We start from the raw sequence: 27,199 nt of genomic DNA, 5'->3' as shown, positions 1-27,199 counted from the left end.
ACCCCCGCGACCACTGGCAGCAGCTCCGCAGCCAGGAGGAAGGCAGAGGAGGCCCTCGCACCCGTCTGTCACTGCAGGGAGCTGGGCGGCGATGCTGACCTGAAAGAAGGCTCACGCAGCCAGGATGCCTAGTAATAAATTTATTGTATTTTATTACATATTCCCCTTTTTCCACTGAATCCCAATTCCTCATATTCAAACTCTTCTTTCTGAAAGAAAATGATTTTTAACATAAAAATATAAATTCTGCGTATTAAAAGTGCATACACCTTGAATAATAAAACATACAAATAAATAATAAAAGGCATTGACACAGTCTCATGCACTTGTCCTCAAATAATTTAAAATTTATGGTACAATGTTCAATCCCAAGTAAAGACAGCCTGCTCTCCAGATTACTGTACAGTTCAAAAACATTAAAATACAGAAGAGAATATCAAAGGTGTGGGCAAGCCCCACGTCCCAGTATCGGCGTACAGTGATGTGACATGCAGTTTTCAGAACTGTAGATATTCCAGTGTAAAATCTGACATTGTGTCCAGAAGAGAAACTACATTTGTAACAGGACTTAAAATTCAATTTTAACCAATGGTGAGGCACAGTTGGTGAGCAAATCTGTACAAATTAATACTTGGAAGGCCACAAGAAAATAATGTAGCCACTTGTAGCCTGTATTCCCTTGTGTCACCCTACCCAAGGCAATGTAGCACCTAAAAATGTTTTCTTATTGCACTGCACAAATGCCATACAAACCTAACGCTAACTTTCTTGCAGCGCGTTTGTGCTGCAGGGCCTAGAGCAAAACAATTTGTGTTTACACTTAGTTTTAATCTGTGTCTTTTAAAAAACACTATTTGCAGATAAATTGAGTGCTATCGCCTTTAAAAAAAAATAGAAGACTTCCTAAACCTTTAAACCTAATATAGATAACATACAAGTCTTCACATACCCTTATTTTTACAAAATAAAGCTCCTAATAGGAAATGCTTCATGGTGCTTTTATTAAGGAAACCGCATAGTACTTTCATCTCACCACAGATTAAAACTAAATTTCAGTTCCCTCCACAGATAACATCAGATGCCGCCAAATTATTTTGGATCAGAAGGCAATGACGAAGATAGAAAGAAAGATGACAGCAAAACCACTCGGAATGTCGCTCCCCACCCTCCCCAGGCAGCTGAGCCCCGGGCACGGCTCAGGGCAGCCCCCAGCCGTGGCACTGGGGCTGGCCGGGGGGAGGCTGCTGGGGGCTGCCCCCCGAGCACCACCACGGGCACAGCCTCTTCCCACAGCGCTGAGTGTGTCAGTACAGGTACACAACGTGGCAGGCTACATACGAACACTGATCGGGTTTTTCCTGTTTTTTTTAAAAAAAGAAAAAAAGAGAGAAAACAATACAATACAGAAAACCAGTTTGTTCTCATTTCAACATTTCAAATTCCTTTGACGTTATGCTACGCTCCAGCCTTGTCAGTAATCCCAAATTCTGCAAAGAAAAGAATCAAAGATGTGCAAATAAAGCAGGAAACCAGGTACATGCTCCTGTGTGCTGACACATAGCTGCACCAAGAAACAGAAGTACAGAGTCAAAGCAGTGCTCCGGCACCGAGGGAGCAGCTCTGGATACTGAAAGCACGGTCTATGGTTTGTATTAGATGCTTGCATAGTTAATAAGTGCATGCATTTGAGTACAGCAAGAGAACTGCCATGCAAAACTGCCTTTATTACGTAGAAAAAATGGTTGATCATGCTCAAGTTTCAGCTTTGGAAAGCAAACAACTCTGCAGCTAAGAAGGATGAGGGCACTTGCAGTAAGTGTACTGTAATTAAGCTGCTAATTTTCTATCCTAAGCGTTTTTATTTTTTATTTTTTTTTTAGCCATATCTGGTAGTTGGAAAGGGTTACAATTTATACATCCAAAGTGAGACACGAGTTACTGAGAACTGCAGGCACCAAATCTTCTATCAAATGTGATTAATACAAATAAGAGGTGCCTCTTTAATACACATCGTTGAAAATGTGCTTATAAGTTGTACACTACTAAACACTATCCAAAAGACAAAGCCCAAAAAGGGTAAAAATAATTTCTGTAGGTGACCCCAGCAGGAACCTAGCACTGGAATGAGGGCGCTGCTCTCCCGGGCCCTGAGGGCTGGCCCCCGGCACAAGCCTCGGACCAGGGGCGTGATGAGGGGCACGGGCAGACCCCAGCAGGTGAATTCCAGGTGAATTCCATCCGACCTCGGCTAGAAGCACATCACAAAGCCTTCCAGGGCCCGAACTTTCAGGAAAGGGGTGGCCGGGCACTAGCGGCTGCCGCAGAGCAGGCACAAGCCCCCGCCATCCTACAGCCCCCCCAGGCAAAGCCAAGCCTGTGCTGGGAAGGTCCCTCCCTGGAGCACCCCTCGAGCTGGGCCACATCCACATCGGGACAGCGTGGTGCACACAGACCGGGCTTCCTCTGCAGGAAAGGGCTAAGAAACAAGTCTGCTTAAAGGAAGGAGACTGATGGTTTTCCTCAAGTCACTTTAAGTAAGGCCTGCAGGAGCCCACGATCAGTTTTAGAAAGATTTACTCCACAGCACTGGTGAAGCCAGGGTTTTAACGGTGATCAGACCTGGATTTATACCCATCACGGACACTGCTGTTCCTGGGCCTGCATCCTTTAGCCCTCTCCTATGCAAAGAAATTCACAGACTGCTGGAAATCTGAGACCAGAAAGCAGAGGACGCAGAGAGGCAGCAGGCAGCTAGTTTCCAAACTGCTTTGTTACAGAATCGACACAGCCACGGGAGCAGGGACCGCACTCTGCAGGTCCCTACAGACATGCCTGCCACATTTTGCCCGAGGTGTCTTACACTCAACAACAGTGCACCCTTGCAAGTCAAAGCGTTTTGCTTGAGGACACCCGAAGGCAAGCCCTCCTGAGCCAGAGGACACGCCACGTGCTGGCAGCCCCACGGAGAAGAGCAGCACCCCTCAGTCACTCTGACACCAGCTTAATGGGAAGAAAAGGGCGCTGGCAGGGCCAGCTCCTCTGCCCACCCCACGCTTATCCATGGGGCGAGGCGTCTGAGCACCAGAGCTTCTGTTTTTCAGAGGGCCGGGTAGAAAACCAAATTGGCAGCGTATGCAGAGCAGACAGTGCTGGAGCTGGCAGCAGTTTCCATCAGAAATTACAGTAAGCACAAAGAGGAAGGGCTACGTAACTTATCTTGGGAATGCAGAGCTTTGACTGCTTTTAACCTCAGCTACGGGAACGCTCGGCACCAAGACCTCTCGTTCCCGTTGTATCCTAACGGCAGCTCTAATGACCACTCTCGTGCCCCAAATACAAACATTCTGAACTGGCATTCGGCTGAAACACCAGCTTGGACATGGCTTCAAGTTTCCTTCAGTACAGACATGCAATACATTAGCAAAAAACACCTCAGAAACCATACACCATCTTCCAGTTGGAACTTTTCCAGTGAATGATGGATGACATGAAAAGAAAGTGTCATTTGATAAAAATAGCCTTTCACAAACGTCCCATGGTGAAACGCACAGAGAACTAGGTTCTGTCTATTAAAAGGATGTCAAACCAAGTTAGCAACAGCTACCGGAATTACATTCTTGCTAGAAGAGTTGTTACAAGAGAAGAGCCAACACGGTGCAAGATCCTAATGCAGATCAAATCTTAAACAAGTACTTCAATATCGGCATTTCAGGGAGAAATTTAAGTACCAAAATGTGAAGCAAGTCTCCTCTGCTCTGCTGGGTATAACAACAAATAATCCGAGAAGAACCCAAGTTACACATTTAAGAAGCAAGCGATACCACCTTCGCTTCTTGTTGCTGCATTAAACGAGAAGGTGACAACAACGCACGGGAGAAGAAACGGATCAGGAAGATGGTCACGTTCAGGCTTAAAAATATAGTCCAGGGCACAGCACAGAGTCCAACAGACCGTAAAAACAGGCAGGCCACTGGCATTGCCTCTGGGATGCAGGAGGCAGGTCCTAAGGGCTCAGCCAGGACAGGCCGAGGGCTGTGCTGCAGCCACAGAGCCCTGCAGCTCCCCGGCTCAGCTCCGCGCCCCAGCTTTGCACCAGGCAGCAGCTGCCCCGAGGCACGCTTCTCTCCAAAGCAGTAAGTGGTGAGCAGAGAACAAACCCAAGGAGCAGCAACGCACCCGAGCAGCCTGGGGCAAGGCTTCTTGCAGGGTCACCAGCACGGCAGCTAGGAGTGGAGCTGGGACAGCCCAGCTGCAAGCAACTGCTCGTCTGAGGGCACTGCCACGGTGACGGGAGACGAACGAGCTGGGGTCTGCAGGCTGAGCCCGGGAGCTTCACTGGACGAGACTGGGCAGCAGGCAAAGACCTCACCAAAAGACAAGCGTGCACAGCACACTGCCAGCGGCTGCATGCCACGAGCCACACGACAGGCTGCTGCCGTACAGAAAGGATATGCAGAGCAGTAATAAAACCTCATGAAATTAAAAAAAATTACACCATGAGTATACAAAAGGGCTTGAGGAATCCACCTTCAGAGAGGAACCCTAAAGAGCTTGAGGAATGTCCCCTTGGAGAAGGGCATGTAAACAAGGATGTCGCTAGATGTAGTGCTTCAGCCCTGACAGAACAACACCCAGAGGGGGACGGGACCGCGGCCGTAAGAGACACGCAGGGGGCAGACCATGGGGAACGCAAGGAGCACGCCGGGGAGGAGCAGGGCAGCAACCCCGGCACGGCTCCAGGGCACAGCCCCTCCAACCCTCGCTCAGAGAAGGCAGAGGGACAGGACGACACTTGCCTTGGCCAAGTACCACAGCTGGACGTAAAGGTGCTCCCTCCGCACCACGCCAGGTAAGCATCTGAGCACATCAGGAAACGCCGCTGCTCAGGAGTTTGGGCAGGGGTCCCAGCAGCACTGCCCACCAGGTGCACGGGGACAGCCACCTCCCGGGGCACCGCACCAACAAGCCGCTCTCACAGGAACGGGCTGGAGCCAGCTGCTGCTCAGTGACTTCTGTTGCTGAGTATAGTGCTTCAAAGAGAGAAAGCAATTAAAGAGAACAGGCTAGAGGTCGCCTTAGGTGTGGACAGAGTAAAACTCTTCACAGACAGAGCAACAAAAAACGCAGATAACATTTTATGGAAAAATCTTTCCGCTGTCGGAATGCAAATGTGAGATCTGTTACAAAGACACGCGTACGCACAGACACACGGGTACCTTTCTGTCCATCCACTAATGCTAGTCCCTCCTATACTGGCTGAGTATATACCTGAGAAACAACATTAGTGTTGAGATATTGCCCTTAAGAAAGCTAGAAAATGGAAGGGAGTAGGGAGAGCGGGTCGAGAGAGCGCGTAAGCAGCGGGAGGCTCTCCTGTCCAGCTTCCTTCGCATCCTCCACAGCGCAGAACAAGGCCAGTGCAGACACAGCCTGCTCAGAACGAGACCAAAGGAACATCAGCTCACAGCTCTACGAAGCACACCAGTGTCAGTACAACTGGGTTTCCGATTTCAGACCTTGAGTCTGAAGGAAGTTGTTGCATTTTCTACGAAGAGACTCCTGCACAAGTGCTATGGGACAGCTGCGTTCGGGTTCAACAACGACTCCAGATAGACTACTTGCATCGGTGCTGCCTGCCTGTGGCTATTTGGTTTGATGGCAGAATCAAAAGGCGCTTTAACAACTCGCAGTTAACTTCTCCTCAAAACATACATTAGGCACATGAACAAAAAACAAGAGCTCAGAATAAATTAGCTTCTCAGCAGAAAAGACACCTGGATTGCAGCATTTCACTGAGGTTCCAGAGAAGGCCGTACGGACACCTGCATGCTGGAAGGTAACTTCTTCAGCGGCTTGTCAGCGGACTGCTTGCCACTGGAAGGAGGAGACTGGGCTCCGGGATCTAGCTGGGAAGACTTGGACTTGCGACTGGAGAGCAGCGAGTGTTTGTTGGGTGCGGCATCTTTTGGGACGAGCTTTTCTTTTGCAGTAACATTGGCATTGGTTTGAGAGGCTGGTGGGACACCACCTTTCTCAGACTTGTCCTCCAGCACGTTTTTGCTGACTGACTTGGAACTGCCACCCGCTGCCTTTTTGGAGAGCATCGTGGTCTTTCCCAGGTCTGCCGACCTCCGGGTCTCCTTCTGCCGTAAGGCCGACTTGAAGAAGGACAACCCCTTCTCTTCTGACTTGCTGTCCCTCTTCAGCCCAGAGCGCATACCAACGTTGGGAGACCGCAGGTTGGCCATGGAGGAGCTCCTCACGTGCTTGCTGTCTACTGCCCTGCTGTCACTCCTGGAGTGGCTTATCCGTGGGGAGCTCGTTCTTGAGCTGCTGGTAACGCTCGTTTTGTCCGAGCCCAGGCTTATCTTAGAGCCCTCCCTGCTGAGGCTTCGCTCTGAAGTCCGGCTCTTCCCAGCAGAAGAGCCCTTAGTCAATGAGCCTGATGTGGCTTTCTTGGCAGCTGTGGAAGAGGGAGAAGAACCTGACTTTTGCTTCTGCTGAGCTGCTGGGACAGCCACCTCAACGGGCTTGGTGCTGTGGTCCTTCCTAGCCTGAGTGGGAGCAGGAGACCCATGTCGCCCGCTGGCCCTGGAGGAGTCAGTCTTACTCCTAGACCGGGAAACCTTCTGGGAACCCTTTTGGGGAGGAGGAGAAGAGCGAGAGACTTTGGTCTCGTGGGTAGATAAGACTGTCCTTCCCTTCCTCAAGCTTTTGTCTGTTTCGGAAGCTCCCTTGGAGCTGTGAGCCTTCTTAGGGGTTCCCTCTGCCTTCTCTGGAGCCAGTCCCATCCCACTGGGGGCTTTCACCTCCTTGACCGGAGAGCTATCCACAGAATCACTCTGATCAACAAAGGCAATTTGATTGTTGTTATCAAAAGGGTCCAAAGCAGGGTGATTCTTGTCTGGCTGCACAGAGCTTTTGCCAAGCCCATCTGAAAGGTCTGAGCTAGATGTCCTTACAACAGACTCTTCCCTGAACGCCCCTTCCATGACAGCCAGGGGGGCTCTGCGAGCCGTCCTGTGCTCTCGGCGGCTGCCATCGCAGGGTTCCAAGTAGCTGCTGGAAAGGTTCCTCAAGCTGCCAAAGCAAGAGGTGGAGACTTTATCATCAGCAGCCTCCCCGATCTTCTCCAGGGTGGAAGCAGAGGTGTGTACTGGGGAATCTCCAGAGAAGCGTGACGGGGAGTTGGAGCGTAACTGCAGCTTCGCAGAGAGCGACCACGAGGGCCTGACGCCGTTCTCACTCACTGCCAGTGGGCTGGTGACAGAGGATCGAGACGACAAGCTCTGACGCTGGACACTTCTCACAAAGGGCCGAGTTGAAAATCCTCCTAGAGAGGAAGCAACATCATCAGTATGAGAGCCAAGCCCACAGTTTATCCCACCCATCCACAGATGCCGTTTCCCTACAAGTCAGACAGTTCACCTGCACCACAGGCACCATTCCTTGTATAAAAGCTGAACAAGGAATTCAATAAAAAGTGTGCCTGTCTTCTCAACCCCATGGTGGGAGTCACATGGGAAGAGGTACAGCAGGGCAGCAGACAATTAGAGCCTATACCAAGCAGCAGGAGTGCGTCAGCCTCCCTGCAAAGGTGCTGCAGCAAAACCCAGAGAAAATAAAAACACAAAATACTTGATTGAGAGGTTTAGTTGACAATATTTTCTTTCTTTGAAAGGCTCCTTAAGGTTCCTGCCCATCATTTCACACCAGAGAAAAGCCCACCTTTGTTCCTACTGACACTGTGCCTGCCTCCCCCAGCTGCTAGAGAAACCATCCATCCTAACTACTTCACCTGCAGCTGTCCTGGTAGGGATCTCGTAACTGACAAGTTAGTGCCTGAGAAAATATTTTTGACCCAGTTCCCCCAGGCACTGCATCGTTAATACACACCATCATCTTCACTCCTCTCCCCGGTCAGCTCCACCGATTCAGAGAGCGAAGCCAGAGACGTGCGCCGTGACGATGCTGCTGAAGCGATGCTGGGCTGCTTGCTACCAGGAAGGCGGCTGACCCAGTGCTCGCAGAGCGAGGAGCTCGTGGAGCCTGCAAGGCATCAGGCAGAGACATCAGACCAGCAGCACAGAGCTGCACAACATGTGAAACCTCTGGGAAGGCCACAGAGCCAGGTCAGTACTGCACCAGCTTCAACAGTCACTGAGTCTGGGGCTGTCTCACATAGCCACAGCATCCAGATAATGCAGAAATAAACCTCTGTTCATATGGAGTCAGTGTCATAAGCAACAGAGACCATCACACTTGTCCCAATATGAATCAAAAGAATCAGTGCCTCAGTGCAACAGCACAGAGGTGGAGGACAGTCCTCGAGCTGCCACAAATGCACCCTGCAAACCCTTTTATTTATGAAGGCAAATAATCAAGCCTGTACCTGCCCACAGCTCAGCCCAGATTCACAACCAACATGTCCAGCTGCTGGCCACTTACCCGAGACCAACTGCACTGGCAGGGGGAATGAACCAGCCACACGGCTACGTCCTGGCTCAGCAAGGGCAGCTCTGAACACGTGGCACTGGAGGGGGCTCCCCCATCTCCACAACCTCTTTGTGATAACTAGCGTGGGGTACATAAGGCTGGGCAGCAGAGCAGGTGGGAAGTTTCCCACAGTCTCCTCGGTTTAGCAGAGGACTCTGAGACAAGCTCACTGTGAGTTCTGGGACAGAGAGCTGGGGTGTAAGCAGAGGCGGGCAGAAAATTCCTCAGTTCCATGCAGGACAAGAACTACATCCACTCCCTGACAAAGGTAACAGGGCTTACCTGCCACAGAGCTGTTAGCAGACCACGATGGGATTGCTGTGCGTCTCTGGTAGAAAAGAATATAAGCTGTCTGCTTGCAGACTTCATTTTCAGAAAGCTGCTGAACATCGCTGTCATCAAAGCAGTACCACTGGCCATCAACTGAGTTTTTGCAATATGCTGAGAGAAACGTTACCATTAGACTTTCCTCACTCCTACTATCAGGATTCCCGTATGATAACTTGAACGTGACTTTATCTGCTACGATAAACTCGGAGGAGAATGAAAGGAACAGATTCATTCATGCAACACATCCTTTTCCAGTCTGACTAGCAAGAACGAAGCCTGAGACAATCAGAGTAAAATGAACAGCTCACAGCTCAGGATTGTCTTTGTTCAGCATTGCTGCTCAGAACAGAACACTATTTGGGGTGGCCCCATTCACTCCACATTGTTATTTGTGGAGGATCTGCCCCCACCAGTGACTCTCCTCCTGATGGAGTCCCAGAAGGGAGGTTACAGGAGGATGAAGCCCAGAGGTGTGCAGCAGAGGGCAATGCCAGATGCATGTTTTTTGGGCTGAGTGAAAATGAACAGATACTAAGAACCACCAAACAACTTAGCCTACCTCTGGCTGCCCTGGGAGCTGCCAAAACATGCAAAGAGGAATTCAAAACCTGTGCTGTACGCACAGGCAATGTGCAAATATTTCTCATATATAAAAGACTCTGGCAACTACAGTGGCGGGAAAGAACATTTTTGAGACACAAAAGGCTGGTGACATTACACACAAGGTAAAAAAAAAAAAAAAAAAAAAAAAATGGAGAAAGGAACATACAGTAGGACATTTGGGGGTCAACAGGCATTGTTTCATTTCCCAGGGTCATAAAAGTTCCCCATCCAATATCACATAGCCAGCCCTTCTGAACTGGGTTAGGTCCTTTTGTCAAGAGAGAAGTAAAAAACCACAGACAGGATAGAGAACAGAACTGTTTTCTTTCTGAAAGGATCTAACAGACATAACATCGCAGAGCACTTGCCTGTATAGTGTCCCCCTTGCATGGTGCCATGATGATTGCAGACTGCGTACAGGTCGTAGATGTAGTCCTCAGGATCCCTTCCGAGGCCGTAAGGTCGCCTCCAGGGTGACCAGTGAGACGGCAGGCTCCAGCTGCTCTGACTGCGCTTTACCACGTGAGGAGTCATGTCCAAGCCACTCAGGGGGAATTTCACCATGTTTTGGAGTTTCATCCTTCGGTCTCCTTCCTGTGTAAGTGGAGGACAGCATGAGCTGCAGCGAGGCCACCGCACTTGGCAGAACTAACAAAACCCTGAAGAGATGTGTCAGACAGAGCAGCTGCTGCTGAGATGCTCTCATCAGGTCGCTCCCCATCCAGCACCCCCCCAGACACTCTTACCTGCCTAAACCTTTTGAGATGTATGATGAGAACATCAGGTAAGGTCCAGAGGCTCAGTGTGATGCTGCCCTGCTGCAGCTGCTTGCAGTGTGGGCATCGCCATGCATCATCTGGGGCAAGCTACAAGAGGCAGGAGCAGGAATTAGTTTCCTGGTTCCAAGGCAGCTCTTCACCACTGCCCCGCTGCCCAAGGCGCAGTGCAGGCACTGACACACGCACCTCAGCTACCTCCAGCATTCATCAAGCTCATTAGAAACACAGAGCTCCCAATGATGCCTTTCAAAACAGCAAACGAGGCAAGAGAGGGGTGCCTCGCGGCACAGGCACCTCCCACTGCAAGACAGAATTCAGCTGGTGCTGCTGTGCGGAGAAACTATTTCCATCCTTCAAACCCCCCGTCCCTTAGAAATTAAGAAAAAAAAAAGGAGAAAGCCAGCAGGCTTGGCAGCCTGAGTAGCAGTATCCTTACAGGAACACCAGCAGCAAAGAAGGAACCTGACCAGAAGGATTACAGATATACTCCAAGTTTTGTCTCTGACACCTGTAAGAGCCCTCTCCATGTCTCTCCATGTCCCAGTAGCACAAAGTTACAGACGATGGAGCTTTTCACTCTCCACCAGGGAGATGGTATCTTTTAAAAGCCACAAGCATGACAAGCACTTCCATCCAGAGCCCCACGCTCAGAAAATTGAGAAGCCAGAGCTGTAAGCTGTCAGACAACTTTTCTCTCACCTCTGAAAGAAGCGACAAGAAAGGCTCCAAAATTATTAAAGCTCAATCGCAGGTCCACAGTCCACATCTGGGACCATCCCTTTTTACAGGGGATTAGAGACCTCTGGCAAAGACACACAGATCACTCGTGTGATGTTCCAGGTGAGGGCCAGACCAGACCCAGCTCTAGCCTGCGCTGTGGCACGTCACCGCTCCTGCCCCTTCCACCTCCTCACACCGAGCTGGAGAAGTGCAGCCACACTTCTGGAGCCCCTTGTCCCTGTGTGACTGCCCAGCAGGTCCCTGCTCAGCACAGGCTGCCTTGAGCCCACTCAGCTTGGGAGCTGCCCAGCTCAGGCCTGGGAGCACCCAACTGCTCCACAACAGCAGCACACTCCCAGAGATGCCACGCTGATCTGATCCTTCATCCTGAACGCCAGAAAGGCACTGCTGTTTCACAGGGGGAAGCACAGGAATTTGCTCCTCTGATCTGCAGTCTTAACATTGGGGACTGGAGGGGGAGCAGTACTGCCCACAGCTTTCTTCCTACCACAGAAAAGCTCTGCTAGCAGGACTGGTGCCTAGTGCTGTGTTAACAAATTTATTCTCCTGCCTCAACACATCAGTGTCTGCAGAACGCAGCTGAGCATGGGATTCAAGCAGCACACAGACCTACCAGGCCTTGAGTCATGGCTGCTATACAGGCGTGCCCCTACCTGTTCCTCTTTGGTGTACAGTTGGAAACACTGAGATAAAGTGCAGGTCTGAGGTTGGTGATGAAGCTCTCTCTGCTGGCGGACGCTTTCAGAGTCTGGAATATACTCATCTTCCGTGTTCACGAACAAGCTGCACCAGAGACACGACACATTTACCAGCACAGCCACCTGCTCCCCACGCTGCTGCTGAGCCAACACAAGGATAGAAGCAGAACCAGCAGCTCCTTCCTGCATTTGTCTCATTATCCACGAGCGAGAGCTGCCTGGCAAGACCCCACCAGAGCAACACATCAGAACACAGACGTGAGCAGCTTCAGCAGCATCTCGGCAGCAGCTCACTGCCCACAGGATGTGTCACATGAATGCAGTTGGTGAGGGAAGCAGCTACAGGTGAGACACCTGCCCTGTAATGCAGAATGCCAGCTGCAGGGCAAAGGGCTCCGGGTCAGAGCACGTTCAGTGTGCACGGCCCCCGCCGGGTCCCACAGGCAGCACAGTGCCGAGCTGGCTGCAAGCAAGGCTGTCAAGGTGAATTCACTTTAAGGCTTCCTACTCCATACTTACTAATCTTTCGTTTCTTTGTCCCATTCTACGACTAACTTCACGTGAGCAGTTCCCCCCTGTCCACATGACTTCAATGCCCTGGAGAAAGGAGCAGACAGAGGTTAGGCTTCAGATTCCAAGTTGGGCTATGTTGTCTTTCATATGCATGTGGCTTATTTTCTTTAGCCCTTCACCTTCCCCCACTGCCACCCAGATCAAGCTTGGAAAGTAGAAAAAAGCAGGTTCCAGACAGCATGACACACGACCGAGCAATCCTGACAGCTTCTGGAGGACCCTCAGTCATTCCCAGCTCCCAGGCCCAGGAAGCCCACTGCACGCAGCCGTGCCAGGACTGCCCCTCAGCCCCAGGTGGCCGGTCCCTGCCCCTACCTTTCCACTGTTGGGTGGCAGAGGGGCCGCTCCTCCTGAGGTAGCAGGTACGTTATGCCCACAACACTGACCACTCGCAAGCTGAACGGGCAAACCTGCAGAAAGACAACAGAAGCCATCTGAATGACTCAAACACACATCACCTCACAGCACAGGCAAATGATTTATCCTAGAACGTGTTTTACAAAAGACAAAACCTCCTCTGCAGCGACCAGACAAGGTGCTGCTCAGAGGGAATGCCCATCAGACACACGCTCAGCAGTCACCAGGCAAACTGCAGCCTTCCTTAAGGCAAGCACCACTTCCAGTGCAGACAGCAGCACTGACTTCTCGAGTAGCTTTTGGGGATAAGGAAGGAAGAGAAGCACGTCATTCCTTCACCTGATCAGTCTACTCTTACCTGTAACGTTCAGCAAACAGCAGACAAAAGCACATCAGACTCGGACACTACTGCACTAAGAAACATGGGAAGGCACCAGCGCAGCACGTCCATTGCTCCCAGTAACCTCCCTTCCCACTTAGTCTCAAAGCAGCCACACCGTTTGGCTCACCTGCAAGCAGGCTGCAGGCCGCAGGAAATACTGCATCTTCTCCAGAATTTCCTTCTGCAGAATATCCCAAGCAATTGTTTTTTCCAGGTGCAACACAAAGGGCAAGCCAAACCTAGAGAAAGGAGTAGCATTTGAGGAAGAGATCAAAAGAGCGTGCACGCAAGCCGTCCCTCCCACACCTTGCATTTGCCCCACACGGTGAGTAAAGCCCAGGCCACCAAGGAAGCAGCCAGAGCCGTAAGCCTGGCCAGGAAGCTGCCAGTCACCTTTTGCTCTGCTGTCCAGTGCACGCTCTGTTACACACCAGCAAGACAATCTTGTCGTTTGCTGTTTGTCTAGGAGAAGGCTGTTCCAGTTTTCCAGACTTCACTGTTCCTTGAGAGTAGGATATTGTTCGGGAGTGCTCAGTGCCATATTTCAAGTTATTCAGGTTATTGTTCACATGTAATCCTGAAAAATTAGGAGAACGGGATACTTTGTACCATTATTTACAATATACATCCCCCTCGGGAAGCCTTCCTTGGGCCTCGAGGAGCAGGCCAGCGTGGAAGTGAGACTGACCATTTTTATTAGCCTTGCACAAAGACTTCAGTGCGCAATTACTTTCCATGGTGCCTACGTCTTTACAGAAATAAGTGTTATGTAATGCTCAACTAACTGATTTTTCACAGTAATTTGTGCAAATACTCATATCTTGTCTGACTGCATGAGAAGCTGAAGTGGCAGACACCCTCCTTGTTACTTCCAATAATGAAATTTGCCTTTGACTACCCTCTGTCTACCCAGGATGCAATTACTCCCTTCCTCTGAGAGGGAGGCACAGAAAAGCTGAATTTCTTGAGCTTTAACAGAGAAAGTGTTTCCTCATTCCTCAGACTGTTTGTTCATCACTGGCAATCTGATTTTAAATAACACAATTTTGGTGGCTTGGTCTGGCCTTTAAAGCAAGCCTAACAACAGATCTCAGAAGAAGCCAGCCTGGCCCGAAGAATGAGAGCCAGGAAGAGGAAGAAAGTCACGTACATCACTTCTTGACAGCCTCCCAGCTGAGGGAGTGAGGGAATTGAGTCTGCTGGAATGAGTCTGGACAAAGTCAGAGCTGAAATCAATACACCAGGGCATCGTCTACTTGTGGCACTTTCATTATCAAGTACATCTGCTTACAAAACCAAGCCTTCCTCATCTAAACACCCGGGTGGGCACCACGCAGTTATCCACTTACCTCTCTGACTAAGGATACCCTCAGGCCTAAATATCTCTGGGGTCTCAAAGGCAAAGATGCAGTCACTTTCGTGAATCGTGTCCAGATCGTCAGTGTCGCAGAAGGAGCGATGAAACCCGTCGTAGTACATCTCCGTCAGCACGATCTAGAGCCAGCAGAAGCAAAGCAGAACCCCTGATGCCACCAGTCCTGGCCCTGCTGAGCTGCCCCATGCCTCGACTGGGGCTACCCGCCACGGGATGGCATCCCCCAAAGCACCCTGCTGCCAGCCGGCACGAGGAGCCGGGAAAAGGGCGGCCGTGACCCTGGAGCTGGGGTGACAGCAGCACGAGAGGGGGTGCTGGCGGATCTGACAGCTTTCTTGGAACTCCTCCTGCAGAGGAATTGCTGTGCCTGTTCCACAGCTGCCCCACAGTTCTCTCGCTGCCCACGCGTGGGAATCGCAGGGCACGGGGCAGGACAGCGCAGACAGCACAGGGGGCTGCCCTCGCACCGCTAGCGCTCACGGGGTCAAGGCACAGGGAAAAGAGTGACTCAGGTCACCACCACCCTGCTCCCCCATCCAGACAGGGACAGCCAACTGCAGCTCCTACACGGCCAGCACCGCTCCCACGGGCTGGGAGCCTCAGCACTGCCCTCCTTCGGCACAAGGGGTCCCGGCAAGGCGAGCCCTTACCTGCTCCGTGGGTATCTTGGTCTCCGACGAGACCGCCTCCCGCAGCCTGGCCACGGTCCCGGCGATGGGCACGGCCACGCCGATGCGCATGCAGTGGGAGCACTTGCCCTGGTACACCACGGTGATGTAGAGCGGCCTGCGGGGAGCAGAGGCGCTGCCTGGGGGGAGCTCCTGCCTCTGCAGGGGGACCCACCCGAACCCGGGCACCCAGGCTGCTGCCAGCTACGGGGCCCTGCTGACGACCCAGAGCTGTGCTCAGCCTCAGCCAGACACACGTGTGGGATTTCTAAACTTTTCTTACTACATGGGCTGCTGTTGCTTGTTCCTACAAGCAGAAAGTGTTCTTGGAAAAAAATCCCAGAGTTAAAAATAAAAAACTCTCCACTGCAAGACAATCCGATTTTCCAGGCAGCGCGCTGTGATGTGGGTCAGCCCAAAGCAGTAGCTTGGAACATTCAAGGAGAGCTGCTGTGACCACCAGGACGGATCTCCGGGCTGTCTCTCTAAATGAGGTGCTGCCTCCCCCAGCAGTACCAGCAATGCCTTCAGAGGAGCACAGCGGGGCAGCGACCCTACAGGAAGCGCTCTCCTTGGAAATCCCCCTCAGCCTCCACTTAGTGGTGCAGCAGGAGCTTCGAACCAAACCTGACACCTTCACATTGAGTACTTTCATTACTTTGTTCCTTTGCTTCTTGAACCCACACAAAGTTTCTGCACACACAGCATCAGGTGAAGGAGCTGCACAGCCCTACTACCCACTACATAAATAAGCATCTCATGATGTTTGCTCTGAACTTTTTACCTAAACATTTTTTCCCTTTTTCTTTATTGGCAACAGCTGTATTTCAAAAGCAAAACATTTTGCAGGAAAGCTTTTAACTTTGCTTTTTAAAATTAAAGTGATCAGAGACTTTTCCCATGAAAAATTAAGAAAAAAAAGTTTCATCCTTCTCCCATTTTTAATTTCAACATTCTATAAATAAAGCAAAATATTTTGGTTCCCTGAATCAAGTATAACTTCTCTCCACAAAGTAATTCTCTAGGAAGCTTTTGGAAGGGTAGGGGTGAAGAAACAAGTAAAAGGCTTCTTTCTCTGAAACATTCTGGAACGAGTAAAAGGCTCAATTTTCCAATTTACCTGCAAATCGAAGATTTCAGTACCATATAGGTCCTTGTATTTTTTTAAGAGACTTTTAAAACAGAGATTTTGCTGTCATCTCTTTTGCTTCTATACCAAATTGCACAACTCTGACTACACTGAAAACAACCAACAGATAACTACATACCGTGTGTGAGGCAAGGGAATTGGCAGAGAGATGCAGAGAAAAGGGTCAAAGGTGTTGCTCTGCTTCTGGCAATGAGGGCACGTCAGAGAGGACCTGTTACAACACCAATAAGAGGACAGTTACACATCGTGTCATCAGGAATGGATAAATGATCACATCACAAATCACTGCCTCTGCGTGTCAGCTCGGCTGCCCTCGCACTCTTCTTCCTCCCTACGAAGCGGCTCTGCACAGCGGTGCACCAGGCACAGCCGCGGTAAGTGAGGGGCTCAGGATGTCTGAATCCTTTCAGAGTAATTAGTCTCAAGTTCATTACACGGCATGCCAGGAAAAGACTTTGCTTGAGACACTGAATTTGGCTTTTAATAAGCATCACTGCAAGATTAATAATTCACCAATCGCAGCTCCGATGTGCAAGACCTGAAAGGGTTTTCTCTTTGAAGAGAGGGGAAGAGACGGGGACAGTGAGCACTGCAGGAACACAGATCTCTTATTCAGGAGGCAAAAACCCCAAACAACACGTCTCTCATTCAGATTCACCTCCACCTTATGCTGGCTTTGCACCAGGGCTTAAGGTGTCTCCTTTGCAAAGGAAAACCTGGCAAACATTGGGGGGAACGCCCGGTAATTCAAGTGCCCATCGCAGCACAGATACAAGCTATCAAGGAACTCACAATGAGGTTGTTTTCCTGCAGTAGTTCTGAAGTTACAAAGCTCACTTCCCAGAAGTCTGAGAAACTCACAGGAAATACCCTGAGGGGACGAGGAAGGATTCGACTCTGGGTTCCCAAGCACCAGATAACGAGAACTCTGCAAGAAGCCTGGGACCTGCAGCTCCCCAGCTGCCTGCAGGCACCTCCAGGTCTTGCTACAGGCTCCAACCCCGAGCAGGCAGGGCGAGCCTCGCAGCACCGAGCTGCCCTGGGCCTTTGCTCCCTTAAGCACTGGCTTACTTTCAGGAAGGGTCAGGGCAGTTGAAGAGGTGGCACATGCTGTAGATTTTCAAACAATATACCAAATCTGAGGCAGTCAAACTCTCTCTCTCCTCTGGTGAGAGATCTTAGTTTAAAATCTATTCAGAAAAATTCAGAAGTAGCAGTTAACATGACACCAGCCTCAACTGTACCGTGAGCTAGGGTCAGGGTAGAGTACACTGGGGTCACCAGTACATGCAGTAACGCCTCAAAAGGTACAACACATCATACCTGTACTGGGCTTGAAAGAGTTCCTGCACGAAAGTACTACTGATGGGAAAGGCTGGTCCCTCAAGCAGCACATCATCCTCCAGCGGTGGCTAAAAGAAAAGAATAAAGCCCAGAAGCATAGCCAAGCGTGTAGGTGGGCACCAGACAGCTCCAGTACTCCCAGCTGAATTTGTGCACTCCTTGACCAGGAACAGCAGGACAGCACCACACAGTTTTTAAGCAACGAGTGCTCCCTGGCATGCAGGTGGTTACGCAGGAACGCGGCACAGCCGAGGACGGGCAGGGATCTCGCCCCAGATGAGGCTCCTGGCAGCTCCCCTGCCAGGCTTCCCAGCCTTCACAAAGGGCTGCAGCAGGGAGCCCGTGCCAGGGCCTCACGAAACATCTAGTTACATTCACAGGCCAGAAACAAACGATTCTAACCCAAGCTTTTGTTCCGTTTGCATACTGGAGTTAAGGAGCCAATAGGCAGATTTATTTTAAAAAGAAAGATCGTATGCAAAGCGATAGCTGCTGTCCCACGCTGGCGCACAGCAGACTCCTCACCTTGAGGGGAGGCACGCCACCGTACTTCACCGCGTTGTTCAGATCTTCGTGGACTCTGTCGAGCAGCCAGAGCAGGAACTCCTGCGCATCGTGCTGGGCGTTCCCACGGTACTGCATGGCGTTCTTGGACACGATGTTCTGCGGAGACACAGAGGTGGCACGTGGTAAAGGCAACTCGTACTGCTCTGGGTACGCTTGAAGAGCCTGGGGAATGCGTGTAATTTACACTTGAATTTCCAGAAAAGCCATCTCAGGAGGACACCAGCACACCCAAGGGATTTGATCCAACCTGTTTTTCTTCTGGACACGAATGGGAGGGTCTTGAAGTTCACCAGCAACACAGACCTGCACCTCCACAGCCTTCCCTTGCCCTGCAGCTCTGGGGACACCTGCACCGAGCCCCCAGCTGGGCCACACGTGCCACCCTCCTCAGGACGGCGCCTGTCGCATCTTTCCCCAGAAGCGACCAACACCAGGAGCTGTTTGGTGTCTCTGCCCCAGCTCCCTGATCTCACTTCCACCCCTCCCACGGCGCTGGGGCAGCCAGCTCTGCACAGCCCTGCAGGACGGGAACCAGGCACTGACGCCTGCGTTCAGCACGCTGGCACAAACGCTCTCTGGAGTAATGCCATGCTTGGTGTGTTCCCAGCCAAGCAGCAACCTACTGCCACGGGGTCAGGCAGTGCTGCCACAGGCACAGCCCAGCTGGGCACAGCAGAGCCTCAGTGGGACGGGGCCGCAGAGAGGGGCAGCAGCAGGGCGAGGGGGCAGCCGCAGACCTGAGGCCCGCTGCACCAGACTTCTGCTGCTTCTCTAGTCTGACTCGGCAACAGATCGCAGAAACAAGGCCGGGCTGCTGGCTTTATCCCTGTAAAAATGGGGTCACCAGAAGGGAGGGGCAATGGGAAAGATGGGAAAGGACCGATAGACACACATTGTCTGTCCTCTAATCTGCCCACCTGCCTCGAGGCAGCAAAATTACAGAAAACAGAAATAATCTGCTCACATTACAGATGCGCGAGCCTTCTGGCAGCAGATTTTCCACCCTCACGGGCACAGGGACCAGCACCCTCCAGCCAAACCATGCAAACACAGCCTGAGACAAGCAAGCCGTGCACGGTGGGTGCCCACCTCTGCCACACAGAGCCGCAGCCCAGCAGCCCCGCTCGGTGCTCGACCAACAGGAGCTCGGGTGCTGCCGCGAGCCAGTCCCGAGGGGTAAAGGAGTCTGTGGGGACTCAGAGGTTAAAGGAGAGCAAAGCCTTCCCCACCCCAAGTTCCAATCAAGCAAAACAAGATCTATGGGGGGAGGACAAAACGTAATCTAAAAGAAAGGACCTTAATCCTCTTCATGTGCTGGCCTTATTTATACCTCTCGCTGTCCATCAGTGGAAAGCTTGGTGATTTATTTGTGTTGCACCAGTTTATAACATCAAACACTAAGCCACGAAAATACAGTTAACGTCCCTGCAGATCCTGGTCCGATGCCTGAACACCTGACACTCACCCACCAAAAAAACACCAGGACAAGATTGCAGTGACCTAGAGGAACCTACATGTGGCTCAGCTGCACGAGGAGTACCTGGTTACCACCCTACTGAAGTGACACCGCAGATGCAGCCTCGTGGCCCTGCTGGCCACCAGCCTGTCCCCGTGGGTGCTCTCGGCACCTACAATGTCCAAGATCTGCTTTGTGAGGAAGGCAGGCTGATCAGTTCACTGCACCCCAGGGTACAGGGAAGAATTCAGGACAACTGCACAAACTTCCTTGGCAAGCATCATCCTTGTTCAATGTAAAACTTCTGAAAATTGAATTTACCTTTGAAAACCCACGTAAGGTTCTGAACCAAAAGTCAGCCAATCAGCCAAAATCTGCCAAGCCCCGTGCCAGGCACCATGGATCATGCTGCCCGGGGTGAGGTGAGCACAGGGGGATGAGGAAGAGGTGCAGGAGCACACCAGCCAGCACAGCTGCTGCTCTTGCCCCTTCCAGAGGGCCACCAGGCCGGAGGGGAGGCTCCCACCAGACGTGCCAGGAGCCGGCGGCCGTACCTGGGCCGGTTTGTTTGAGGGAAGCCAGCTACCGGGTGCTCCCACTGCGCCCTCGTCTAGACAGAGCTGAAGATAAAAGGGTCCTCGGCGTTGCCAGGAGGAAGCGAATCTGGTATTTCAAGTCCGAAGGGAGGCGTGCAGGGGCTTTCTCTGTGGAAGCAGGCGTAACCACGGAGCTGGGGAATCCCGGCTCGATTTCTCATCGCCCTCCTCCCGGTGCCACCAGCACGCCACCCGCACAGACCCCGCGGGGTGCTGCTGACGCCCGGTCCCACAGCGAGCGCGGGGCTGGGGCTGTGCTGGCACCGCTCCCGTCCCAGCAGCTCCGGGTCTGCTCCTCGCAGCCTGCGTGTGCCAGGGACACGGAGCTGCCTGTGGAGACGGACGGCACGGCGCTGGAAGCGGTTCAGGAAGCACTACAAGGTATCAGATGTGATTTCCTCACAAGAGGCTGTGCTGCACAAACACTCCGGCATCAGCAGCGTGTTCCAGCGTTACGCACGCTTCCTGCCGTCGCCGTGACAAGTGGCCTGTTATTATTATTGTTATTATTGTCATTGCTGTCATTGCTGTCACCGCTGCTGCGGAGCTCTACGCGCCTCCCTCCCAGCGCACCGCACAGCGCTGCGGCAGCAAAGCCAGCAGAGAGAGCGCGGTGCAGACAGACACAGACACAGCACAGCGAACAGCGGTGCCACAGAACGCACGGGGGCTGGGAGGAAGGAGCAGACCCAAACTGAACAGTCTGAGCAAGCCACCAGCGAGTCCCCAGTGATCTGGGGGCCACGTGCAGCCCGCTCTGCCCCACACCCTGGGGGCTGCAGGACGAGGTGTCAGGGCTGCCTGCCCACCGGGCACACCTCAGCACAGCCCCAGGGCAGGGCAGGGGACGAGGCCTTCCCTTCCCTTCCCTTCCCTTCCCTTCCCTTCCCTTCCCTCCCCTCCCCTCCCCACAGGCGCACCAGCACAGACATCCTGAATGCAGGCAGCACTGCTGGAAGAGATAAGTGGGGGAAAAAATCATAATTTCCTATTGATCACACGCACGTACCTGACCCCCTAATGCAAGCACCCTACAACCAACCCAGTCCCTGTCCATCCATAAAGCAGATTTACGGCAAAGATGCATTATCATTTTTATCAGCCCACTGAAAGTTTAATCATCTATTGCTCTAAATAGATGCAATAAATAAAGCCAAACATAGCTGAACTCCTGGCCTCCCCTTTGCTGTTGTTGTTCTCCCAGCTAACACAGACAACCACAGGAAAGATGTCAGCCTGCTGTTTGCCAGCGCTCCTGCTAGGAAGCAGCTGTGGAAAGGTTTTTGTGCACGAACGGATGGAACCAGCTCATTATGGCCCTGAAACAATGACACACGTGAGCAGGAAAGAGAGCCTGTTATTTACCTTTCATTGAACATCGTAAAGTCAGGCTCGGGCAGAGATTTGGTGGTGGTGTCTTTCTGTTTAATCCCACAGTCAGCTTTGTGCTTGGGCAGCTTCTACAGCAGACACCTCATGAAGTGTTCACCTGAGTCCCTGCACTCTCACACGGTGACTTCCCCTCTCCAAGGCGAGACGAGACACCCACTCTGCGGGCAGCAAACCCCGCAGACAGCACAGCACAGGGCTCGCAGCCATCCCAGCCCCAGGGACGGGGCTGAGCCAGCAGCACCCCGCAGCACCCCACAGCTCCAGCTCTGCCCCGCAGCACAGGGGGAGAAACCCGGGGACACGGCAATGGGCACGGAGCAGAAGCAAAGGGGCCGTGGGTGGAGGGACCGATGGGCGATGCCTGCAGAACAGGGCATGGCCGGGAGAGAGGAAAGGGGAGGAAACATCAGGAGGAAGAGCAATAAAAATACAATGGAAAACAAAAGGCAAGAGCACCGCAGCACGTGCAGTTAGCACCCTGCTAACTGGCACAGCACCGGGCCTTTGTGCTCAGTTCCTGAGCCGTACTGAAAGCTGTGCTGAGCCCGACGGGACGAGGCAAACAACCGGAGAGGAGGCGATTTGCCAGGACGGCCAAGTGCACGCAGGTCAAGCCTCAGGAAACGCTCCGACAGCGAGCTTTCAGAGCTGGGTGTCAGACCTGTCTGGCTTTTCCTGATACAGAGAAGAGCAGGCACACTCGGGAAGGACAATGCCTCCTTTAAATACCTCAGCTGGATGAGGCCAAAGCGTGGAGAAGACAGCACGCCCAGCGAGCCAGCTCCGTGCCCGCCTGCAGCCCCCCCACACCCCCCAGCCAGGCACCCCGATGCTTCACAATTCAGGATTTTGTTGGGTTGTTTGTTTGTTTAATTAATTCACAAAGAAGTGATCACCGCAGCTGATGGCTGCTTGTCCCAACTTCAGCCTTTACACCAAGAGCTCTTCTGAAACACGAGCACTGTGAAACTCAGCCACACGCGGCTGTGGGATACTGCCAGGAGTGCGGACTGGAGAAAAAAACAAAAACTTGAAACAGCAACATTAGCAACACAGCAACCTCTGCTCCAGTAACAGGGATCCGTTTGGGGTCCACATCTAACTCTGGTAACCCAACCCAACCAAGCCCTTATGACTTTACAGCATTTGCTGAGCACACAGCTCCCAAAAACAAGGCAGTCTGCGTCCCACGGGACAAAACCGAGCTGGTACAGCTTGAGCACCCAAAGGGCCTCGTTAAACACCGAGACACTCTGGCGTGCAGCCAGCCTAGCGCCCTGCTTTCAGCTAGGACAGAGTTAATTTTCCTCCTAGCAGCTGGCAGGGTGCTGTGTTTTGGCTCAGGGTGAGCAGAGCGCTGATAACCCCCCGATGTTGCACTTGCTGCAGAGCAGTGCTCACACCAAGCCAAGGACTTTGCAGCTCCTCGCCCCGTCCTGCCGGCGGGCAGGCTGCGGGTGCAGCAGGAGCTGGGAGGGGACAGACCCGGGACAGCTGACCCCAAACTGCCCAAAGGGGTGTTCCATACCTTATGGGGCCATGCTGAGCTATATCTAGGGTGACTGGCTGGGATGGGGGGCGGCTGCTCGGGGTTAGGCTGGGCATCGGTCAGCGGGTGCTGAGCAATTGCACTGTGCATCACTTGTTTGTACACATTATTGGTAGTAGTACTATTAGCATCATTATTGTCATTATTATTATTGTTCTTATTATTTTCCTGTCTTTATCTCAACTCACGGGCTGCACTTTCCCGTTTCTCTCCCCCATCCCATAGAGGGAGGCAGGAGGGTGAGCAAACGGCCGTGTGGTGTTCAGCTGCCGGCCGGGTTAGACCCCAACACTGAGCTAGGAAGAAAGCCTCCAAACAAAAAAATAACCTCACTGTCCACAGATCGGAACTCCGAGAAGGACAAAGGGAGAGGATTTGGGTAAGTGTATAGGATTTTTAAAACCCAAGTAGTTTAAATAAAACTCCTCCCCAGTGAAGACCCCACCAGCACCTCCGAGCGCCGCAGGCTGGCTCCCATCACAAAGGGCACTGTGTCCGCACAGCTGAGCTCCCGGGAACTTTGCGGGGACACAGGGACAGCTCCTGCAAAAAAAAAACAAGCCCGAAGCACAGCTCCTGCTGACACAATGGATGTTTGCTGCTATTGTCACCCCATCACAAAGGGGAGAGAGGAAGCACGAGCTGCAATATTGGCACTAGTTATGAAAGCAGCAGCTCTGCTTAGGCAGGAAAATAAAAAGGACAGAGCTGTCGGGGGAAGGATTGCTAACAAACTGCACGAGAGCAGGGGGCCATCGGGGAGCCAAAGCAGCGCCCGGCTCTGCTGTGCCGCCCGAGGGGAGATGTGCGGTGCCAGTGCCTGCACCCACCGGCTCCTTCCCTCTCCTGCCTCCACCCCGCAGCCCTCAGACCCTCTGCCCCCTCCCAGGACCTGCTGGGGACGAGGAGAGCCCCCGGGGCAGCCCCGGTGCCCCACAGCAGGAGCACGAGCAGGCCACTTCCAGGGGCTCCCTCCCTGCCCCGTAGGGCACAGCCCTGCACATCACCCGCACAGCGACCCCTTGGCCCTGCAGCTACACAACCACTTGTTTCAGTCGCATTGTGCTCGTTTCTAGCAGCAGGACTTTGTGATTCATGAATCCGTAGGATGGGTATTTTCTCAAAGACCAACCTAAACAAGGAGAAATGCTTTGAATACTACCAAGAAAAAAACAGCCAAGGGTAACGAGCATCCAGAGACTCACCCCCTCCAAGGGCCCTGTCCACAAGGACACTGAGAGGCCTTTTCTTGGAAAAGTGCCCCAAGAAAAAAAGCCAATGGCTGTAAGGATGAGCTAGAGGATAACTGTTATCCTGCACCCCAAAATATGCTCAGCACCTGCAGGTAAGGATTTAGGAATCAAGGGCTGCCTTTACCCGATTATACACGGCAGCAAAGGAGGAAAACTAAAAGAAAAAAAAGAAACCCCACAAACAGAAACACTTCTTAGCACGTTGGATAAAGAGCTGCTCAAGTACCAAATAAATGTTGCTGTCAATAACTGCTACTATTGGAGTGAAAGTACGAAACAACTGTCCTGAAAACACTTTTCACCATTTAAAAACAAACAAACAAGTTTCCAGAGTGCAAACACCAATCTTCACCTTTCTCAAATACAAGCCTCTTGTTTATACATTTAAATTAACCGTGCAAGTCTGCTGCTGAAGAAATTTTTAATTAAGAACACCGCATTTAATAGCAGGTTCAGGCTACCTGACTGTCTTCAGAGGCATTAACGTACAAGTGAAAGTAATTGACCCCTGTGCAGAAACAGCCGAGCACTTGACACGACAACAAAGTCCCCTGGATAGGACCCAGGCCTGTTGATACCGCACGGCTCTGAGCAGGACCTGCTTGCACAAGATCCCCCCCAGCAAGAGGCTTTTTAAAGCCTCCCAGGGCCTGGCAGGTAGGAGATTGATGTGCTCCAGCGACACCACCAAGGAGCAGAGCAGCACTCACTTACCGGTAGTGACGGCGGCCACCAGCCAAAGAAAGTTCCACTAGGAAAAAAACAAAGCCTGGAACATGGCCTTAATTTAATCCCCGTATCTGTTTCCCTTCCTCTTTCTGCCTCTCTTATCTGAGCACCTCTACCTTGGGCTCGCACAAAGAGCGCTTCTCGGCCTAAGAGCTGCTCTGCTTTCCCCTTTATCAGCTGTGCTGCCAAAAGACAGCTTCGCCTTCGAGCTTTTTGATTCTCATTACTCAGGAGGAGCCCACAATTTCTGCCGGTGTCAGGAAGGCTCCAGGGGAGGGAGATCACAGCAGGGCAGGCCCCCGGCAGCCTGGGGGCTGGCAGCCGCTCTCCAGCTGCCCCATGAGCGAGCAGTGCCGGCTGCCAGGGTCTGCACATGGCCCTTGCCCCTGTGCCTGCTCCTCCCCGCAGCCAACGGCCGTGCCAGGGAGCCCTCACATTAAAGCTCAACAACCCTGCACGGCTTCCAGAAGCACGGCAGGCCTGGAGCATTTTCACAGCAGCTGGGTCTCATTTCTCCCAAAGGCGCTCCAGGGTGCGGTTAAACCACAGGTACACGGACCCTGCTGCAGGCCGGCAGGAGGGGACCCCGCTCTGCCCATGCTGGGCACCGCGTGGTTCTGGTGTGCAGGGCAAGAGGGGGGAGTGCTGGGGTCAGGGCCTCGGCCCCGCTGGCAGCAGCACCAGCTCCTGCAGCAGCCGCCCTGTTCTGCACAGCCGCTGCTCCCGGCCCTGCCACAAGTTCGCTGCAACTTCTAGGGCGGCACAACGGAGGTATGAAACAGCAAAACGGGCACCTCCGCCAGGCAATTAGCAGCAGAGCTGTTAGCTGGCTTCCAGTGCTGCCAGCAGTGAGTGCGCTGGCACCTGCCCGGGGCTCCCGCTGGGGATGAGGAGCTGGGCAGCGGCCGCCCCGAGCAGCAGCGGGGACACACGGTGCTGCCGCTTACCTGGCACCCACACACGGGTCCGGGCTCTCTGCTGCTCCTCAAGGTGCCTGCACGCACCCCACACCTGGCTGGGCTGCAGCACCCCGAGCAGCGCGGGGGAAACGTCCCACGGCACCGACACGGGGCACAGCGACCTGCTGACCGCGGGAAAGGCCCGCGGGGCCCCGAACGTGGCGATGGAGCAGAACCCGGCCGGGCTGCCCTGCAGCGAGGGGCACGGTGCGGGCTGGCACCCCGCGGGCAGGGCACCGAGAGGCGCCGTCTTCATCACCCCGCAGCCACGCGGTGCCGCCCGGCGAGGCCCTGAGAGCAGCTCTCGGGGCCGGGACCGTGCGTGAGGCGCGGGGCTCACCTTGAAGTCGCGGCTGTGCTGCGGGGTGTACTCCAGCGTCCAGAGCGCCCGCACCAGCTGCGCCAGCTGCTCCGTCACCTCGCCGGGCTCGGCGGGGCCGCGGAACTGCTCGAGCGCCAGGAACTCGGCGAAGAGCTCGGTGTTGCTGAGGCACTGCAGCACGGCGTTCATGAAGCAGGTGTTGCCGTGGTTGCGCAGCCCCGCCACGCCGGGCACCGCCTCGGGGCCGGCGGCGGGCGGCGGGGGCGGCTCGGGGCTGCGGGGGGGCCCCGGCGGGAGGCAGCTGCCCAGGCCGCCGGCCGCCCGCGGCGGGGCCGGGCGCGGGGCCTGCGGGCCGCGGGGCTCGGGCTCGCCGCCGTAGTGCGACAGCGTGGAGAGGGTCTTCAGCACGCGGCTCATGAAGCCGCCCAGCGAGCGCCCCGGAGCCGCGGCCGGGGCGGCGGAGGCGGGCGCCGCGGCCGGGGACGGGGCCGGGGCCGGGGCCGCGGCCGGGGCCGGGGCCGGGGCCGCGCCGCCGCCGCCCGCCGCCGCCCGGCCGCGGAACAGCCGCTTGCTGAAGGAGCGCTTCTCCTTGGCGCTGCCCGCCGGCCCGGGGCCGCCCACCCGCTGCATGGCGGCGCGGCGCAGCGCGCATCCCCCCGCCGCGCTCAGCCCCGGGCCGCAGCCGCCTCACGGCGCCGCCATGCCGCGGGCGGGGCGGGCCGCGCCCCACGTGACCGCGCCGCCATGGCCGCGCCGGGCAGAAGCCGGCCCCGCCGCCATCTTGGCTGAGGGCACGGCCGCCCCCCGACGGGCGGCCCCCCCCAGCCCCCCCCCCCCGTCACACCGCCACTGCCGGCGGGGGGGGAGCGGGGACCCCACG

General features: G+C 53.8%; 1 protein-coding gene across 1 annotated transcript; it reads right to left on the bottom strand.

Annotated features, from left to right (window-relative positions):
• Positions 1–141: 141 nt before the first annotated feature.
• On the bottom strand, positions 142–27,008 carry USP31 (ubiquitin specific peptidase 31). Its single transcript, XM_082772362.1, has 16 exons — positions 26,338–27,008; positions 18,022–18,159; positions 17,476–17,564; positions 16,271–16,363; positions 14,985–15,120; positions 14,309–14,453; positions 13,353–13,536; positions 13,087–13,198; positions 12,536–12,630; positions 12,167–12,244; positions 11,603–11,732; positions 10,176–10,295; positions 9,798–10,023; positions 8,779–8,937; positions 7,897–8,049; positions 142–7,333 (listed from the first exon to the last, which is right to left on the bottom strand). Exons 1-16 carry the CDS (start codon positions 26,947–26,949, stop codon positions 5,790–5,792), a joined length of 4,014 nt encoding a protein of 1,337 aa, XP_082628488.1. The 5' UTR covers positions 26,950–27,008; the 3' UTR covers positions 142–5,789.
• Positions 27,009–27,199: the final 191 nt, after the last annotated feature.

This window comes from Aythya marila (genome assembly GCF_965140915.1).
Source record: "Aythya marila genome assembly, chromosome: 15".
NCBI classification, from domain to species: domain Eukaryota; kingdom Metazoa; phylum Chordata; class Aves; order Anseriformes; family Anatidae; genus Aythya; species Aythya marila.
This window is presented reverse-complemented; position numbering and strand designations above follow the sequence as displayed.

What these genes read in the sequence shown, in the direction of transcription:
- USP31 (XM_082772362.1), bottom strand. Translation starts at nt 26,949, where the DNA reads ATGCAGCGGGTGGGCGGCCCCGGGCCGGCGGGCAGCGCCAAGGAGAAG. An exon ending in ATTCCCTTGCCTCACACACG is followed by an intron (nt 15,121 to 16,270) that starts GTATGTAGTTAT and finishes TGCTCCCCGCAG; the next exon opens with GCCGCTCTACATCACCGTGG. An exon ending in CCAAGATACCCACGGAGCAG is followed by an intron (nt 14,454 to 14,984) that starts GTAAGGGCTCGC and finishes TGCTGGCTCTAG; the next exon opens with ATCGTGCTGACGGAGATGTA.